At 42.1% G+C, this 20,581-nt stretch overlaps 1 protein-coding gene across 2 annotated transcripts; it reads left to right on the forward strand.

The window, feature by feature from the left end:
* The first annotated feature begins 3,096 nt into the window (after positions 1-3,096).
* LOC116229279 (serine/arginine-rich splicing factor 5-like) lies at positions 3,097-19,678 on the forward strand. Of its 2 annotated transcripts, none has more exons than XM_031593671.2 (8): positions 3,097-3,255; positions 5,476-5,614; positions 9,032-9,102; positions 10,242-10,325; positions 12,351-12,423; positions 16,221-16,294; positions 17,071-17,181; positions 18,139-19,678. In XM_031593671.2, exons 2-8 carry the CDS (start codon positions 5,489-5,491, stop codon positions 18,434-18,436), a joined length of 837 nt encoding a protein of 278 aa, XP_031449531.1. In that variant the 5' UTR covers positions 3,097-3,255; positions 5,476-5,488; the 3' UTR covers positions 18,437-19,678. The 2 variants fall into 2 exon arrangements, with proteins under 2 accessions (XP_031449531.1, XP_031449532.1); XM_031593672.2 differs by lacking the exon at positions 3,097-3,255 and adding an exon at positions 3,712-4,346.
* The last annotated feature ends 903 nt before the right edge of the window (positions 19,679-20,581 follow it).

Below are 20,581 nucleotides of genomic sequence, written 5' to 3' on the forward strand. Positions count from 1 at the left end.
TGTTGACATCTTCAGCTCTGGAGATCTCGGTACCTGCCCCTACATGTGACTGCATGATGGCCCAGGGACAAAAACACATCAGTACTCAGAAAACAAGGAGTTGTCCTGCTTGCCAGAATGTCAGCCACATTTCTAAAAGCCACTCAAAAGTGTATTGTGACTGCTGCTTGTCTTCAGTGCTGCCAGCATCTGGTTTTGGAACAGAAGAGCAGAGCCAAGAGCTCAGAAGACAATGAAAGGAAACTGGTCTGCAACCTTGAATGAACTTAGTTTCAAAGAAGCATTCATATATCCACAGAGGATTGATCCAGATGAATCAGATTGGCTGGTTTTATCAGTGAACTAACAGGGAGAGCAAGGAGTAATAAGAAGAAGGCTGATAATGGCTGAGAAAAGGAACAGCGTGAATTAAAATGACTTTCTTCAGAAATCAGAATGCAGGTATGATTTTCAGACCATAACAAGAACACTATTTGTACTAAAGTATTTACATAACAGATGCTGGGTAGAACAGCTATTAAGAGAGCTTCATCCCAATGAATTAATCAAATTGCCTGGTTAACTCTGACTACCAAAAGAGTCACTACCACATAAGACCTTAAAATCCTTAAAGGCCATAAGCTTCTGGGAGTCTTAGCATAATAAACCTGGATTAGCAAAGGATAGGGCATACCCTAAGACAAACAGGTAACCAGAGCATTCCCCAGCATGCACTGAGGAAATGTGTTCAATGTGCAGTCAGTAGAGAAGACAGACCCTGCAAGGAGCAGAGCTGGCCGGCAGGCTCTGTTCCAGGAATGACGTCCGTGAGGCTATTTTAGGTGGACAAATCTATCAGCTTAAGTCTACTGAAAGGGAAGGAATAAAATTAATCTTTTCTACATTCTGTGGACTTAGAGACAATATAGACCTACGCACCTCACCAACAACATATTTGATTCCTCTCTTTTATCTGGACACCATACAACAGTCAGGAAGTAGTTCCTTGGTTTTGTGCTTTGACTTATGCTTTGATTACGGGGATATACATGCATGAAAATATCTTGGTAGAAAATGCAATTGTGTCTTATCTCTTCTTAGCAAATTCGTTCACACCTTGCTACTTATTCACAGCCTAGCAACCATCATGCTAGGTGTCACTTGAGCAAAACAGCCAGAATGTTCACTAGCCATAGCAAAACCTCTTGACAGAAACAGATAACAGTATGTTTCTCTCAGACAGCCCCAAGCTGTAGATCCCAAAGAAACAAGGCTCTGGTTTCACAGCTGCAGGTGGGTGTCGCCGTGCTACAACAGAGTCCTACATCTCTCACTACTGCTTCCCAGCAGCTCAGCATGTGGCTATTTTTGGTCACTAAGTGACCCACACCTGCCCCTATGTCCTGTGCAGGGACCTGACTCCAGGTCTTGGGTTCCATCTTGGACTCTGGGCTGCTGCACCTCTGAGGTGGGTGCTGTGGTGAGTACAGCTCAGTTGTTAAGTGTCTCCAGCCAGAAGCCATTTGCCTGTGGTCCTCAGGGAAGTCCAGGAAGAATTGAAGCCAGCTCTGTCACATTCCAGTCAAAGTGCCACAGGCATCCCTGAGGGATCCCACGCCTTTTCCCAGACCATTCCCCCTAGTTCCCCAATTGCTGTTGCTACTTTCTGTGTGGACCCTGTGGCTTTGGTTGTACATGTTTGCCTAAAACTAGGAACAACTTCTAAACTGCAGGGTTAAGAACGCATTTTATGCCTTCTTTATTATTAGGCACACTCAACACTGCCACCATCACTTTAATGAAGAATTCCTCTCCTACTGCTTCTGAGTTGAATACGACATAGTCTTTCATCGGTGGCACCAAACCACAATATCCTGCTTTCTGCCACAAATAAAATATCTTCTTCAGGAAAAAAGAAAGCAATGCACGAACCCTCATAATGAGCAGATTATGTTTTTTAAGCATGCCAAATCCAGCTGAGTGTTTGCATTTGTAGGCGCACAGTCAGGATGCTATTAGTTCCCAGTGGGCTTTCCTATGAGCTTCTCAAAATAACTAGGGAACTAAGATGCAGCTCTACCGTGAGAGTTGATTTTGCCCACGATAACATCCAGAAACACTACCCACTTGCTAGAGGCAACGCTGCAGGTCCTTCAAATGCTGTACGTCGTGCCTTTTGCTGCCGTGCAGCGTCCGCATCCAAGAAAGGGAAAGCAGGACTGCAGCCTGGCCCAGGCACTGCTTGTGCACTCAGAGCTCCGTTCCAGACACACCGCCGCATTCTTCCCCACTGACATGATCCGGAGTGCAGAGATGATTTGCAGGATTAGACCAAAATGCTTTAATTGGGCTTCCGGCATGACTTATCTTCATTATTGCCAGTAACTCCAATCCTCATTGCTCTCATACCATTCCAAGACTGCCACCTAAGGAGCTTTTTTTCTGCTTCTTAACTCCTTACCCAGCAATTCAAGCACGTAGGCACACCGAGACTGGTGGTACTCCTGCAATACTCCAGCTCTGCTATCTGCATAGAATATCTGCACAGAGAGCGCCACGCAGCTGTGCCATTTTGGGGCACACGTTAAGAAACAAATTAGACAGCCTTACAACCGAATGGTGTGTTCTGAGTCGTAAGACTTATTTCCTCGGCTACAACCGCCTACTTTTTTAACCGCAGACAGCTTTGCTGAACGGCTAGATCACACCTTTTTCTTACCAAAGGTGCTCACCTTGCAGCAAAGGCCAGCAGCACGCCGGGCAGCGTTACGCACACAACAACACCGCGTTTTTCGTCCTAGGGGCAGGCAAACAGCGGCACGGGCTGCCGCATGCTGCTCTCCTCCCCGGACGTCTCCGGCAGCCGCCGAAGCCGAAGCCCGGGCCTAACGCAATCAAAGGGGCAGACAGACACCGCGCGGCGCCTGCACGGCGAGAATTTAACAAGCTCCGCTGCAACCAAGGACACATCAGCGCTCACGTCGCTCCCCGCACCGCGACTCGTCACGAACCGCCGCCGCCCCACCCCGCGCGCGGCCCCCCCCACCCGGGCCGGCAGCCCGCGGCCCCGGCACGCAGCGCGGCACAGCAGGGGGCCGGGGCGCGGCCCGCCGCGCGGCACGCCGGGACTTGGAGTCGGACGTCGGCGGTTGCGCAGCATCCGTTGGGGGCGCGCGGCGTTGCTGGTCTCTCGTAGGAACGAGGCAGCCATTGCCGCCGCGGCCGGGAAGAGCGCTCTCTCTCCTCACGGCCCGCACGACTCAGCGCCCGGCGACGGTGAGCGGCGCCGCTCCCGCCCGGCTGAGGGAGGCGCGGGGCGGAGGGCCGGGCGGAGGGCCGCGAGCGGGCTCCTCGAGGCCGGGCCGTGCGCCGTGCGGCCTCCGCGGGGCGGGGACGGGCCCGGCCTTCCTCGCGGCGCCGCCGGCCGCGGGAGGGGGGGGGGAGGGGAAGGGAGCGGAGCCGCCGGGGGAGGCCTCTGCGGGGAGCGGGCGCTCGGGGGGCGGCGGCGCGGCGCCGGCGGGCCGCGAGACCCCCGCAGCGCGTTCGTGCGGCCGGGCGGGGCGGGGCAGGGCGGCGGATCGCGGCCGGCCGAGGGGAGCGCGGAGCCGGCGGCGGGGCGGCGGGCCGGGCGGCGCTGCCGGGCGGGAGGGAGGGCCCGGCGCACACGGGGCGCGCCGCGGTCCCGGGCTCTTTGCGCGGCCCGTTGCGATGCAGCCCGTTGCGGGCCCGGCCGCCCCCGGTATTTTTCCACTGGCGCGTGCCATCGCGGGAGCCGTCATCGGTGAGCGGCCGCGGCGCGTCGTGCCGGGAACGACGCGTGAGGCGCTGCGACGCGCGGGTGTCCGTGCCGGTGTCGGACCGCCGCGATCCCCCCGTCGGCGGACGTGTCGCTCCTCAAGCGCTGCCTGCGGCACCGCGTTAGGCGGCCTGCACCGTCCGCCCGTCCTCTTGAGTCTCGGCTCGTCCGCCCGTTGTGTTCTACAGCTGAAGAAGCGAGCGGTAGTCACGCGGTCGTTTTAATCGGGCGCATCCCGCTTGTTCCTCAAACGAGTGCCGTTGCCACAATGCCGGTTCTTGCCGTGCTTTCTGGCAGGCGGTTGCTGTTATGTAAGTGCGGCCTTCCCCTGCTGACCCTGCGTGGAGAGCTGCAGCGGGGACCGAGCTGACCCCGCCCCAGCTGCTGTGAGCCCGAGGGGGCTCCAAAGGGCGGGTGGCCCTGGCGGGGGACCTGCGTGCTTGTGGCGTGGAGAGCTGTCGTCACGGGCCGTGCATCCCTGGCACTTCAGACTGATCCGGATAGGTGCAGTTGTGCTTTACTCCCAGCAGAAGGCCAGTAACCTCCTTGCAGGCGTTTCTCCGGCAGCACAGTAAGACAAGTGAATAAACTCACCATCAGTAGAAGCCTAATGGGCGTTAGCGCAGAATGTGAGCCACGCTAACCTCAAACGCTGCAACCAGTGTCCTTATGTTGCTGACCTGGTGTGTTGGCGGGGTGTTCTGTCTGCTCTGCAGCCCAGTGTTAAGATACAAGCTGTATTTCTTTTCCCTGGGGCTTATGTTCTTTGCGTTTTGTGCGACGGCACACTCACTGAGTGAGCCAGATAATTACAATTTTCTAGTCACAAGAAATGAAAAAATTGTAAATCACATGAACTTCACATTTGTTCATGTCCTTCCTAGTTAATTTTTAACTATTTGGATCAGCACACCAATATTACAACAAGAAGGATGCATGCTGTCACATCTGGAGTCCTGGACTGAGGCTGCCTTTGCACTGAAAAGATGATATAGTCAAGGCAAACGATGTGACTTCCACAAGAGGTCTCAAACGATCTACCTTAGATCAGCAGATAGTTTTCAAAATCTGAATATGCAGAATAGCCTTTCTTGTTGCAATTGTTGAAGTCTTATCACGACTAAAAGCTTCTTCATAACTTGAGAGACTGTTGAAAACAGGATTGTATGATCGGTGCAAATTGAGATAATTTTATCACTCCTATTTATCTTCTGAACACAAATATAACTTTAATTGCAGTAGTCCTTTCAGATGAAAGCAAGAGCTTGGCATTCTTTTATGAGGTTGCTATCCCAGTGATTAGCTCTTTTTTATTTTTTGTATTTAACTACTGTTAGCCCTGTAAATTCATCTTAGAGTTTATGGAATGGGTCGGTTTGTTTGTTTGTCTTTATGGTCTGGTGGAAAAGCCTCACTAGTCTAACAGCTAGTGAAACTATTAATTCAGCTACCAGAGGACTTTAAGTTATATGAGGGAAAAGAACAAAACTGGGAGTTCTGTACAGGTTCTGCTGAAAATCAGCAAGACAGGAATTTGTCACATTTCTGGCTATAGAGGAGAACCAGGTTTTTAACACAGATACTTGGAGGATGATACAATCAAATTCCATTTAACCAAGCTTTCTGAGATGTGAATGCAATCTTCATCACTCTAAGTTTGTTAGTCTGATTAGCAATGATTTTTTTTTTTTTTTTTGTAGCATCACACTTAAGATGAGTGGCTGCCGTGTCTTCGTTGGGCACCTAAGCTCACGTGCTCGGGAGCGGGATGTGGAGAAGTTCTTCAAAGGATATGGACGCATACGAGAAATCCATCTAAAAAATGGATTTGGATTTGTGGTAAGTAATACCTTACTTTCTCCTGCTTGGAGGCACTAACATTGCTAGGTTGGAGTCAAGGCAGGGCAAATACTTGAGGGAATAATAGTTCCAATGGGAAATGGAAAATATCGATGTTTGTTTCACATTGCTTTTCAGGTGATGTGATTAATTTTCTCTCGTTCTGTTACGTTTCTTATTTTCTTCCAGGTTTTGCTCAAAGTCTTCAGAATGTTCTAGCTGCATTAAATGCATTATGAATAGAATGCATTCTTCTGTGGGATTTAGATTTCATCCCTTATTTCTGAAGACAGTATATATAGTCTGTTATGGCATCATAGAACTCAACTCTCTTGACCTGCGGAAGTCTTTATGGCTTCACTTCTATTTCTGTTTTGCTTCTGGTTTCTTTGGTCATATCTCTAAGTAATGACCTGACACAAAAGCAAGGTAGTTAGCTAAGACTGAGTGTGTAATAGTTGCTTGCTTGCTGGACTTAAGCAGCACAGCTTTAACTGTCACTCAGCTAAAGGTAGGTGTATTCACCATCAGTGTATGTCCATAAAGCATATGTGTCTCTCAGACTACTAAATGAAGCACACAGTTTAATGGGTCTTACTTTCCTACCTCTGGGTACCTAAAGCTATTGTCTGAATCTTTACAAGCTGGCTGTGGATCCGCATGCTTCTTATCTTCTGAGAATGAGCCATTCTCTGGTGCTGTATTCCAGCTGGGAAGGTTTATGCCACCCTCATACAGTGACATACATACTCTCATGCCGTTCGTTCTGCCAAGATCATTCCCTTGTGTGAAGCTATGGGAAAAGAAAAAGAAATAGTCTTTGTCTACTTATGCTTCAAATGAATATTGCCTCTTAACTCCTACACATACCAGTTCCTGAGTGCACCACATTATGAGGTATTTCTTTTTGCTTACTGGCAGTCAACTACTTTCCTCTTGATATCTGGCGGTAGATGGCTGCTCTAAGAGTTGAGTGTGAGGGTTTTGGATTTTTTCCACGTGCCACTGTTTCTCTGTTGCCTTTCCCTGGGCATCTCTCCTCTTTTTCTTTTGGGTGGGGCTGTTGGCTTATTCAGGGAAAAAGTCTGTTCAACTGCTGTACATGAGTCAGCCAACCTTCCTTCCTTTCTTTGGATCCCTGGTAATGGCATTTTCTTTTCAGAACTCAGTGATAAGATTGAATAATTGTGCCGTAACTCTCAGAAATATTAATTGTTCTGATGATGAGGGATATTTTTTTCTTGCATCTGAAAGAAACTTTCCCCAATGTGTACCTTGTGCTCTTTGCCTTTTGTCCTGTGCACCCATGTGACTGTTTAGGTATTGGAAGACACCAAGTAGATCCGCTTTGACCTTTCTCTTCAGCAGGCTGAATGCACACGATTCCCTCAACCTTTTTTCCTTCATAAAACTACCAGCTTTGGTGGCCCTCTGCTAGTCCTGCTCCAATTTTTCAAAGTATTTCTTGAACTGGAAAGAGCAAAACTGGACACAGCATTCAGGTGTGGCCAAGTAAGTGCCAAGTAGGGCAGAAAAACACATCCCTTGATCTGCTAGTGCAGCCCAGGACATGATTTGTTTTCCTTGCTGTGAGGCTATACTGCTGACTCACACTTAGCTTACACTCTCTGAGGATTCCCATGTCCATTGCTGCAGAGCTATAACCAAGCTGCTCAGACCCCTGCCTGTATTGTGTCTTAGGACGAATCTGTGCCAGGTGCATGACTTTATATTTTACCTTTGTTAAAGCTTTCAATTCTTGTTGGCACAATCTTTTCTATGTGGTGGTTTTTCCATTTGGCTTATCTATTCCTGCTTCTAGTTTGGTGTCACCCACAAAATTGGTAAGGGTTCATTCGTGCTCTTCATCCGGATCATTAATAAAAGCATTGAATAGTATTAGCCCTTGAGATACTCCAGCTGTGGCTGTTCAACTTTTGTTTTGGTTATTTAAAAATCTGCATTTATAAAACCTTTTATATATTAAAAACAATTCTTATTCAACATTGTTGAATGTTAAAATACAAAATATGTTTTAATCTGAATCATTTCTTGATTAAAAACTATATATAAACTATATTTGCTTTTTCTGTAGATTTCAATATAGAATGTTTTCAAATTTCAGGACATAAAGCTAGTATTTAAAGCTAGATAGACTTGCAGGCATTCACTGTTTTAGAAATTAGCTGAAATTAGTGAGAGATGTAGATGCTAACTACTGATGCTCTTAAATGATGAGCCTAAATGATTTTTCCCAAGATAATGTCTTCATCATTTTTACAGGATTGTGCCATGAAGCAGATTTCAGTGCAAAACGAAGAAGAAAGCTGAAGCCAGTGTTGCTTCTGGAAAAGCTGTTTGTAGTTAGCAGATGCTTTCTTCGACTTGAGAAGCTCTTTCTCTGCTGTTCATTGCTCTTGAGCTGCAGTTCTGTGATTTTTTTTTTTTTCCATCTGTGATGTTCTGTTTATTTAAGCAATCCCTGTCCAACTGTTTGTTCTTATTGCTTTCTTTCTTCCCTTTCTTCCCTTGTCCTCACATGGCATTTACCACAGTTGCTCAGCCACACAATAAACCTACCTGAGAAGTTGATGTATTTAAAAAATAACAGTCTTTTCAGCCCCCCCTACCCCCCCCCTGCAGCAAGTGTGCAGTTTTTCATCTGGATACATTTCTTGACCTAGTTTCCTGCAGAGCAGTACAAACAGCCTTGCCAAGAAGCAGCGGGCTGGATAGTGGGCAGGGTCTACTCAAGCTGACTAAAGCAGCATTGCTGCCAAAAGTGAAGCAGCAAATTCCATCCCTGCAGTCTAGGGAATTGCACATCGTAGCTGATTCCGACGACTGATTGCCAGTATTGAAGAGGGATTTATCATTCTTACTCTTCTTACACAAGAACCATTTTTCCCGATCAATGTGCAGAATTAGCTTAGAAGAAAATCATAAGGGCTTTTTCTTTATTTCTGGCTTACCGTTTCTTTGCCAATTCAGTAAGGATTCTTAAGAAGGTTTTGGAAGTATGCATTTCTCCTGCTTTTGGTTGCAATTGGATCAGCTCAAGCTGTTATATAGTACTTCCCTGCATGTAGGGCTGTGATTTAAAACTATATCCCTTAAAATCCCCTTGCTCCTGACCAAAAATGTATTTTAGATATTTCTGTAATAAACCGAACGTTTTATTTTATTTTAGATAGATCCCATAAATAGCTGTACTGAAATAGCTTAGGGAGGCAAAAGAAGTGTGCAGGGTAGAGGCAGAAGAAATGCTTGTAGATGGGAACATCTTGGGTTTTCAGTTGTATTAGGAGTCCACTTCCTTGTTCAAAGTTTTTGCAGCAAAAATTGCACATTTATAAAGAAATATTTTCTAGTACAATATGAGTGGAAAATGGTTGTTTATTCCCATGTCTTTTGTAGGAATTTGAAGACCACAGGGATGCTGATGATGCAATTTATGAACTGAATGGAAAAGAGTTGTGTGATGAAAGGTAAGCTTGACTATTTTCCCATAAGTATTTTGTATCTAGATATGGCACGTTAACTCCTGCTCACACCTGGTTGTTGTGGCTCTGAGATGGGATACAGCTTCCATAACTGTATCTGAAGAGATTCATTTGAATCTGTTGGCTTCAGAAAAGAAGTTGATGGTAATCCTCCTATCATTTGGAGTGTTCCCCTTTGGCAGGTAGGCAGACAATAGTGATTATATGTAGGTCACTCCAAAAATAGTGCCTCCTATTATTTCCATGGAAACTGCAGCAGATGCAAAGAGTGCAATAATACTATTTAATAGAGCGAATTCTCAGCTACAAAGCACTGTATTTTGGCATAGTCACTACCACTGGCTATGTATTTTTGCCAGCGTTTAACGAGAAACTGCGTGTCATGCTTGCAAAAATCTGCATTGGCAGAGATGACCCACTGTCACCACTGCTGAAATGCACTGCCTACTGCCTCACTGTGCTCACATCCACTGGCTGCTCTCCATAAATGTTCAACAAGTGTTGATGAGTATTCTGCGGATGCAATTTTTTCTGCATGGAGGAATTCAGTGACACACCTTTGCTTCATCCGCACTTCCACGTCAGACACCATTCTGTCAGACTGCCCCTCTGCTGCCATCTGTCACACAGCAACAACATGTCATGGAATATTGGTGGGAAGGTTCAGCCTCTGCTGCCATACCACCAGCATCTGCCTCTCATGTCATGAGCTGACATAATAAAACAGGAGACAGTACTTTCAGAGCAGCCCTCAATGTTAACAGTAACTTTTGTTTTGATTGTGGAAACTGTTTTTAGGTTATTAGGTCACTGTAGCTCTTTTTGCTATTTTTTTCACTCTGTGATTAATTTTGGGCTCTGTTTCAATTAAATTTGGTAAATCAACCTGAATTACAGACCCATGACCATTTTCATGAAAGTCTGAGGGAGATGAATGAGGCAGGAGAACACTACTGTTCTGCCTCTTTAAGGAAGGCTGATGTCTGTATTATTAAGTATTGCTTGTCAGGGCAAGACGCTTCTTGTTTGTTCACATGTGCTTCAGTTAGGAAATATTTCAGTCAGTGTCAAATACTTAAAAGTATGCGTTTTGTTTTGTTTGTTTGTTCTGTTGCTATCATAAGGGTCACGATTGAGCATGCTCGAGCCAGAAGAGGAAGGGGCAGATTCGCACAGCGTTTCAGTTATTACTCGCAGAGTGGATCTAGGTAGGTGGTCTGTTTCCTCAAACAGAAGTGTACTGCAGTGCTATTTTGTATTGGTAGCTGGAGCTGGGGATCCAGCACTGTTTTCTTTGTGTTCCTTCATGGAAAAGATTTTATGTTCTCCAACACTGGAGATCCATTACTTCCTCTGAATGAAAAAAGAATGCGGTCTTTAAAGCGGTTTAACTGGCTTAATGGAGATTCACACACATCTTTGGAAAAGCTCCCTCTCCGTGTTGTGGGCGTTGGTCTCGTTTCCTACCATTGCGTAAATGATGTGGAGGGATAATGCTGCAGTGGGGTTGCCTGACTTAACACTAAGTTGAGGAAAATGCCAGAGCTGCTCTATTGAGGCTTCTGTCATTAAAATGAGCTTACAGGCTAAGTAGAATGATTGTAAAGCAGCAGTTCTTCAAGGTATTTACTGTCTAACCAAGCTGTCACATTTCCAGTTGTATGGTTATCAAAATGCTTACTTTGGCACAACATACAAAAGGAATGGCATTTCAGAAGCACGACCAGTTTTCAAGGTAATTAGCACATGCAGAAGCAATTAAATACCATGTTTGGTGACTGGACAGGTTCCCTGCTGAAAGAGAGTCTTTGGTCAACAGGGGAATCTGAGAAACGGGTGTAGTTCATATCTGGAATACCTGTAGTGGACAGAGTATTCATGGAAGTGTTTATTCTCAGTGAATTAAACCAGTGGTGAATCTTTTGCCATGTTGCAGTGGATTTTGTGACATTCATTAGATGCACATATATTCCACAGAAGAACTGCACTGCACATGTCTGTGCTTTATGTCTGCCCATCCAAAGTAAATATGCATGAGGTAATTTACTCTGTATAAACAGTTGTGGCTGTGGCCTGCACAGAGCAGCGTATGAAAGATTTAATTGACAAAAACCTCTGCATTTCTTTCAAAGCCAGTTACAAACCAGTGTCTGGAACATCTAATTTGCATATGCAAGTATGCTAATTAGATTGTGTTTTCTTCAGCGGCAGTAACCTTGATGAGGTATAATTTATCTGAGGTCCAGACTAAAAGTGGACTTTTAAAGTAGGAAGCGTGATTGAAGGCCGTGGGCATCTGACGTTGTAGTCATGTTCATTGTGTCAGACTGCCAGTGCCAGACATGCAGGAAGCCAGGAAGAGGCTTCAGTTTGCAATAATGGAAAGATGAATCTCAGCCTGCCAGTTTTGGGACTCTGGGACCTGTTTAAATGCCTTGAAGATCTGGATGTTCTGAAATAAATTGGGACACTTTGAGGTATGCACTGAAATGAAATTGCCTATGCTTCAGCGTACAAATCCGTACACACGATTTAGGATTGTGGTTTTTGGGAGGAGAAGATAAGAACAATTTGCTCTAAGGTCAGCATTCTTAATTCTTAAATCTTTGTAGCAGTATGAAGTAGTGCCATTGTTAGAATCCTGCTTTACTTACCAAAAGGCTGGTGTATGTTTGCCATAGCTCCCAGATCCCTTTGGAACGACTAGGATTATGGTCAACAACTGCGAGGGCAGTGTATCTCCAGATGTCTTGCTGTTCTTTTCAGTTTGAATATTTTTAAGCCACATTCTTGTTTTTGAGAGGGTCCTTATAAGTATTTCTATCCACAAGAACACTGAATATAGATCGTGATGGCGTAAATAACTGTTCACAAGTGATTTGGCATTTAGAAGCACAAATTAAGATGCCTACCCAAATTAAACTAATTCTCTTCAAAGTACTTTCATTTTATTATGCACATATTTCAGTATATCTAGAAGAATGACAGCTATATTGACTGCATTTGCATAAAATTCATCATCAAAATCCTTTTTATTCCCCTAGTTACAGTTCTGTTCTTGTAGAGGACTCTTAGTTATGTTTGTGACTAGGGAGAATCAAATCTGCAGTCCAGCAACAAGGGAAATGCTTGACTCAATTCTTGCAGCAAAATACAGAAAATATTTAATGTCTGAAGTTCTAAATCCCTTACACTGAAGGTTTGATGTTTGTTTTCTCTCTGAACTCTTCTAGCCGGTATGGACCGCCTGTTCGTACTGAACACAGGATCATAGTTGAAAACCTTTCATCCCGTATCAGCTGGCAGGTGAGTTATCATCTTATCTTCTTTTTTTACACTTTGTTTTCTTACCCTGCAAGTTACTGCTCTCAGCTGAAATTTGTATTAAAGCCATCATAAATATTCATTATAAATAAGAAAGTAGGCAAAAAAATCAGTGATAAAGTCAGTGTTCAAAGCAAGTCTTGAGTTTCAAAGCTGTGTAAATAGTTCAGTAAATAGATTTTATAGTTGATAATCTATTTGTGCTTACACATATTTGCCAACTGATAGAACTTTGAAAGACTTTAGAATTTTTCTAAATTTTAGAAGAATTACATCTATTCAAACCGTGGCATCCTTTTGTATTCTTCTACTTAGAAGTGCATGTCTTTGTTCTGAACAAAATTTATGGTCCTCTGTTTTACACAATATCTTTGTAATGTGATGCACGACTGAGAAGTCGTAATGCATCATTAATAAAGAAAGTCTTAAGAAAGCTACTGTGTAAAGTGTGCTTACTGTAGATACTAAAAATAATCCCTTTCAGTAATCATCTTTTGCAGCTTTCTGTTGTTTTCCCTTTTGTTGTTGTTGTTTTTTTTTTTTTCCTAGCTGGCTTTGAGACAGAATAACTGCACATTCAATTTCTTCACTTGTTTTAGATAGCATGCAGTCTATATAGAAAGTGTGGTTTTTAAGGGCATACCAGCAGATGCTTTTTACATACGGTGAATGGCAAGTGCATTTCAGTCTTGTTCATTAACCTTTATATTCTCTAAGTAAACAGACCTAAATAGTGTACTGACAAATGTGATAGAAAGTGTTGAATGCTCCAAGACTTGATCTTGCAGGGAAGTCCACATGGAAGGCCATTTTGTTGCCTGGAGCTCAGCTGATGTGTGCCATAAGAGCTTGGGTACAGATAAATGGCAAAACTAGGTTTGTTCTTCTGCATGATAGGTACAGAAAGCTTGTAATTGTACCAAGATGTGTACCAGTTGTGTTATGTGTATAAACAAAACCATGACAACCAAATAACTGAAAAGGCAACTTCTGAGTTGATGTAATGAGTAAGTGAATCCAATCTAAATTACTTCTGGGTATTCTGTTATTCACATGCAATTATGCATGTGAGTTTTTATTAAGCAAACAAACAAAACAATATTTGAAAATGATAGTAGAGACTGGAGGACTAAGTTAGAATAGTGTTAGAGTGTAAATCCTATAATGCTGTTAAGTTTATAACTTGGAAAAAAATGAACTCTTTTGTAACTTTCTTTTACTTGCAAATATTTATAATGGCTTTATGTATACTTACTGTTTTAGACTGGAGCTCACCCAATACAGATTTCATAGTAGTGATTCTGTAGGATGCAAAATAAACGTTTTAATGACTGTTTTATATATACATATGTTACCATAAGAGACTTTACTTCTTGATTCCTGCCTAGAGGTGGTTTGAACCTAAAATGCATGTGCCTTGTTTTGTTCTGAAGCTGTACTGTTTTCCTACTGACTGCAGCCTTTTAACTTCTTTTAGCTCTGCTACTTACACAGCAGATTCAAGTATGTAATACATTAACAGTAGGAGCATTCTTACTCCTTTCTAATCCCTTCTAGCTTCTAGCAGCCACAATTGATATGGAACCAGTTTAAACCTTATGTGCATGGTTTCATCTTTGGTTTGTGCAGATCCCTGTGCTTTGAGAACTTCTGCCTCCTTTAAAAAAATTACTGTGTTGAGATATTAAAAAACAAAATGGCAAAACACCACCACAAAAAACCAGCTTCAGATCAGCTTTTCTAAACTGCTGACTATCTTGTCAGTAGGTAATTTCATACATAGTAGATTGTTCTGTCAGAATCCTCCTTATTTTAGTAAATGCGTTTCTACATGTTCAGAGCTTTCCAGTGGCTCTCAGTTTTTCTGCATCTATTTTCAAGCAGTTGGGAAAATTAGATCTATGTTATGTAAGGATGTAATTTTAATATGTGCACTTCCTGTTTATGGTTGTCCTATGTTTATTTTCTTCTGATGCTAAGATGTTCTGGTGCTGTTTAAGGTGAACCAGAACAGCAAACTTAGGATAAAATTTGGCCATTCTATTACTATTTTTTGTTGTTGCTAAATAAAACTAGATAACTTTTAAAATATTCCCCTCATAATATCAGATATTCTATGGATCTTGCACACTAGTCTCTTCTGAGTAACAATTTTGGCATCTTAATCACATTGATGTTGCTATCACAAATGACAATTCATGATGATGCTCTTTAGGATTCCACGTATTGTGTCAACTCTGGCAAGGGTGCCCCCATTTTAAAAACTAACATTTTTAAATCAGAAAATAATGATGTAGTTTAACATTTTTAAAATTTTTCTTGATAGACTGATCTTGGTCTGGTTAAACCTTTGTTGACTTCAGCAGAGCAAAATGTTGCTCTTACCTCTAAATTGGGCTAAAGATGCTGAGGTTGGTGTATTACTTTGGGTCCACTTTTCATTTGCTATTAAAATAAAGTTTCTTTATTAGAAGCACACATGAAACAAGGGAAATATCTGCTAGTTTGCTTGTGCCAGTTTTTAAAATTAAACTATTGAATTCTAATTAAAAAGATGAACTGAAACTGAGCCTTCCTATATCCTGTGGCAAATATTCTAAAGTTTTTCTTGGCTTTTTGTTTTCTAGTCTTTCCTTCTTCAAGTGTATTTCTAACCAAGTGTGTTTTGAACCTCTTCTAACAACCTTGATTTGGTTAACCCTCATTTTTCTTGTGTGGAGGAGAAAGAAGCAAAGATTTGGGGGTTTTCTAGTGACTGAAATTAGGGTTTGGCCTGTTCTGAATTTTCCTTTTGGTTCCTATGACACTCCTGTTTTTTGGCGATCTAGATCTTGGTTTGCCTGGGTTTGATCTCGATTGGCTAGCACAGATCATCCTCGGGTTCTTTAGCCACTTCTGGAGACTATGTCCAGTGCTTTCAGGGCCTCTGGTACCTCCGTGAAGCATATTGCTATGAGCCATCAGTCTGCCTTTCTCATGTAAGAGAGTTCCTCTTGGCCAGCTAGGTATTGGACAGACAACTCTTTGCTTAAGGTACCTTATATCATCTGCCACTTGTGGCGAGCTGCGGTAAGTAGTCTGGGGCTGTCAAATACCAGATAAGTTTGGCAACAGTACTGTTTTAAGCTACACAAATGTTTAGATTTTTAGTGACCTTTTGTGTTTGTGCTTTATGCTGCTCTGGAGCAAGTAATGTCATAGTGCCTGCAAGTTCAGCCTCTGTTAAGTGCAAGGGTGTCTGTTGACATGGCACTGTAGCGTGATGGAATATTCTAGTGACATCTAAGGAAAGAAATCCTCTTGTAAAGTTATTATTTGTATACTAGTTAAACCTATTTGCATTTAATTTTATTGTGAAGTTGGGGGAGGAGAGCATATAGAATGAATTTGTCTGAGCGTATTAAAATTCATTTAACTGGGCCATTTGTCCTCAGAGTGAAAACTTGCATTTAATACTGTGTTGCTTTCTGTGGGGTGTAGTTCTGATACAATGTATATGTTAGTGTTTTAAATATTGCACTGTTCCCATAACAGCTCTTTTTGTGATGCAGGACTATTTTAAAAGCAATATTTTATTCTGCGTAGTTGTGAGTGAGAGATTCTTTCAATGTATAGCTTCTGTTACCTAGACTGAGTTTCAGAAACTGATTTTTCTAGTGTATGTAGAGAGAAAGTAAAGCATTATGCAGTTTTCGAGGAGAAAGTTCTAAGAGGATACTATCTGTTGCTAGCTGACTTCTGTGTCCTGTTTAAGGCTGAAATGATAACTTTTGCTGCAGGACTTGAAAGATGTCATGAGAAAAGCAGGGGAGGTCACCTATGTGGATGCACACAGAAACAACAGGAACGAAGGGTAAGTTCATGTTTGTCTATAAATGTATACAAAAATAGAAATTGTTGAAAGCAAGATCATTGTTCTGTAATACAAAAAGAAACAAAATGTAGCTACATAGTCTGTCTTAAACTGGCTGAAATTTCTCCAATTAAAAATAATAAACCTGTCAATAAATAGGAGCTCAGAAGTAGTATTGAACTCCATCTCTCTTGAGAACAAAGCCAATGTCAGAACAGAAAGAGAAGGGAGAAAAGTCAACCGTTGGGTTTTGTAGTCTTAGCTACTTACCAGAATTATTTCATAAATGATTATATATATCTGAGGCAGATATCAACCAGTATCTTGCAGCTGTTTCAGCAGGCAGAATTGTGAGAAATGAACATAACCAAGGAAAAGAGATGAAAAAAAGAGGGGATTCTGTTTATTCACTGTTAAAAATCCAAATGGGAGCGGCAGGCTTTGCAAGTTTTTATTCCTTGGACAGCTTTAAAACGCAGTTTAGAGGAGGACTGAAAATTATTTCCACAGTTGGTGCAGGTTTCATTAACTTCTTGGATTTTTATCACATCACTGCAGATGAGAGTTACAGTAATGTCTGAGAAGATGTAAAAGATATGAATTGCAATAGGACTGTTAGGGTTATATTTCCCCGTCATCAAGTTAAAAAATAGCTTAGAGAAGATCAAACATCAGGCTGTGAATCAACACATTTTAAAAAGCCTAAACTTATTCTCCTTGCTTTTTAACTTTGTAACTTTTTTTTTCCTTTTTTTTTTTTTTTTTATGGTATACAGGGTTGTGGAATTTGCATCTTACAGTGATATGAAGAGTGCACTGGAAAAATTGGATGGCACTGAGCTGAATGGACGCAGAATTAAACTGATTGAGGATCACAGGAGGCATAGGTATGTTGCCTGACTAGGTAAAATTCTGCTGAGGGCATGTATTTGGGTTATTTTCACACCAAAGTTTAGTTATCTAATTCTTTGACCCCAAGCTAGATACCACAGCAGAGAACCACTTTCTAGCATTGTAAATAGATTTACGTAAGAACTGACTTGCTGAAAATAGGTATATAGAACACACAAGGATAAGAGATTTTAAAAAATAAAGCATAATATTTAAATAAAAAGATTACAAGCTATGAATTTTGGCATTAAAATCCTTTTAATTTATTAGAGAGCTGCTTCACAGACCTGTGAAAATTGTTGTGAAATGCACTCTTTTCATGAGAATATAAGAAAATGTTAGCTTCCATGGATTATTCCTTAAACAGTTCTGCCATTTAGTCTTAAAAAAACCAAGCAGATTAGCTGTAGCTCTTTAAGTCTCTTAAAAATGAAACTTTTTTTTTTTTTTTTTTCCCATGAAAAAGAGGGATTGTGCTAAACTCTTGAGCCTTAAAGTGTGGTGGTGTTGGTGCCTTTAGAGATTTTTGTAGTACTGTGGAAAAACACTAAGTAGTTCACACAGACGTTTCTAGAAAGAATAAATATCACAGTTAGGAATTTTCGTTTCTTTACTTTTGTTGATAAATGGCTAAAAGTTGTTTGTCTGCTCCAGGAGAACGGGAGGGCAGAAAGGGAGAAAGACAGGCACCTTTCATTAAGCAGTTATATTTTGTCAGGGTAGCAGAGAACGTTATGACTAGCAGTTCCTGCTGTCTTTGGCCTAAGAAGATACTGTTTTTCAGAACATAATAGACATTTAGCTGTTCTCTGAAGTAACTGAATGCAGTGCATAGCGCTCAGATGTCCAGCTGGAAGTGCTGTGTGCACAAAGCAGCTGAGAATTAAAATGGACGTTGAGTATTTTAAACTTAGTGGGAGATAAGACTACAGCTTTTAATTGTGTTTCTCCAGGAGCAGATCTCGATCAAGGAGTTACTCGAGGTCTCGCAGCAAGTCCAAGTCTACAGGATCTTCGAGATCATACAGCCGGTCCAGGTCCAGGTCCAGATCAAGGTCCAGATCCAGGTCCAGGTCGAGGTCTCGCTCTCGATCCCGTTCCCGCTCCCGGTCTCGTTCTCGCAGCCGTACACCTAAGAAGAGCTACTCCCAGAAGAGTCACCGCTCCAGCTTGCCAGCTTCTTCCCCATCTCCCTCCTCTTCTAAAAGAAAATCTCGTTCTAGGTCGAGCTCTGCTCACAGCCGTAGTTAACCTGCTCTTAGAGATGTATTAATACATTTAATTTGATTCAAGTTTCTTGAAGACTTGAGACAAATTACACATGAGAACTGGGAGGGGAAGAGTTAATGTGATGGAAAGGTAACCTCCTTTTACATTGCCAAAGTGCCTGTCATCAAATAGGCCGTCTCTGTGAGGAGGGGCTGTCAGCTTTCTCCTTTCAGTGAAGTCTGGAGTGGGAAGTCTTTTTTTGTTGTTTATTTTTCCTGCTATTAGTAAATGTTTCTATTATAGATATACTACGTACACATAATGCTGAGGTAATGGGATGAGACAATACGCTGCTTTCGCCCTCTCCTGCCCCCAGATTCCCCTCCACCTTCAAGGCCTTTGACTTCCAAAATAGTATGTTATCTTTTGTCCTTGATAAGGAGTCCAGGAACAGGAAGTATACATTTTATTCCTTAAAATTCTGTGGCTACTTTTCTGTGTGAGTATGAATGGACCAGCTGAATTTAGTTTAGAGTTCACTTTTTTTCCCCATTGCTTGGCTTAAGAGGCTGTTTAAGTTCCAGCTTTAATTGACCTTGGTAATATGCTTAATTTGCAACAGACTTTCAGGAATACACCTTGGCCAGTTGAATATTGTACGTTTGGCTAGTGAATCAATACAATGCTAACCAGTAATAAAAGCTGGATTTTCCTGTTAAGATGAGTCATACCATCCAGGTGTCAGGGTTATTGCGAATCCATTATACTAATTTTCCAGTAATTCACTAGTATGTGATATTGTATGTAGAGGCCTTATTTGACAGGTGACTCCATAAAACTGCACAGAAATGTCAGTATGCATGTCCATGTTTTTAATGTTTATAAAAGTGGCATAGTTTTCATACCAAGAAGTATGATACTGAGTATTGTGTGTATGACTAGCAATAGTCTCAATGGAACAGAAAGTTATTTTAGTAAAGAACAGCAGCAAAAAATCCCAGGTAAAGCATAGTCAGTTGTGACAGCAAAAGTTAATCATGTTAAAGGGTAAGGAGGATAATTTCTTTAAATATCCTGAATGCACAGTTGCTTTGATTAATAGAAATTTCCACTGCAAATACTGTTTGTTCTTATAATTTGGAATAAGATTTTTTTAACTTCTGGATTGTTAAAGAAGGGAAGCGTTTTTGGAAAAAATACGTGTAAATTAAACTCAAAAGTCTTACGTGTGTTGAAATGTACCAATCCTAGTAAAATAAAACCTTTTTCTGGCTTACGTTACAATGTTGTGTAGCAATGTTACTTGGTAGCAGTCTTGGGGACGTGATAACAAGGAAACTTACTTGAAGGTGTACCCTTACGGAAACAAATGAAATGTTACCCGGAACCCAGTTACCACAAGAAAGTGATCAGATCCTTGAACTGGGAAGGACTGTATTGTGGCCATCAGTGGCTCAGAAACTTGTTTGAATCAATGGCAAATAATAGTATCTCTGCTGTCCTTGCAGATATGTTTGTGTGGTTGATTTTGTCCACCCATTCAGCAGAAGGACCAACAGCCAAACGTGCAAAAGATACTGGGATTTTCCTGTAAGTAAAACCATTTGGAATATTTGAAGTACAGATCCAAGAACTCTTTTATTACCTATGCTGCCTTTCTTTATCTCAGGCTTCAAGACAGATACTTTTACTGTAGCAAGCTACCGCTCGTTATGTTTGCATTATGTTTGGCATACTGTTATCCGAACGTACTAACACTTCAGAAAAAACAGAATGAACAAATAGAAATTACTTTCTGAAGGGATTTCACATTGCGTCACTGTTGGGAAAGCTGGGATATGCTCAGTTGTCTTTAAGTGTCCGTGTTGCTTTGTTAAGTTTGTGACCTTGCCAAAAACCTTCCAGAATGTCCATTGCCCAGCCTAGGACCTTTGAGATTGGCAAGCACAATACTGGAGATGTTGAGTGCTTGTGATTACCTTGCATGTAGTTTAAATAGAGTCTGTGAATGTTGCTATTCATTTTTTATTTTTTATTGTACATCATCAGCCCTGTTCCATAACGTTCTCTTGATTCTCTCAGCAGTGGCAATAATTACGATGAATGTAAACCAAATAATGCCCCTATCTCCTAACCCCTCCCCCACCTCATATACCTCGAGGTTATACACAAGTTTAATAATCTTTG

Source organism: Phasianus colchicus, chromosome 5 (genome assembly GCF_987193195.1).
Source record: "Phasianus colchicus chromosome 5, bPhaCol1.hap1.1, whole genome shotgun sequence".
NCBI classification, from domain to species: domain Eukaryota; kingdom Metazoa; phylum Chordata; class Aves; order Galliformes; family Phasianidae; genus Phasianus; species Phasianus colchicus.

Coding starts and splice junctions, on each gene's coding strand:
- LOC116229279 (XM_031593671.2), top strand. CDS start 5,489: ATGAGTGGCTGCCGTGTCTTCGTTGGGCACCTAAGCTCACGTGCTCGG. Junction 5,615..9,031: donor AAAATGGATTTGGATTTGTG/GTAAGTAATACC, acceptor TGTCTTTTGTAG/GAATTTGAAGACCACAGGGA. Junction 16,295..17,070: donor AGAAACAACAGGAACGAAGG/GTAAGTTCATGT, acceptor TATGGTATACAG/GGTTGTGGAATTTGCATCTT.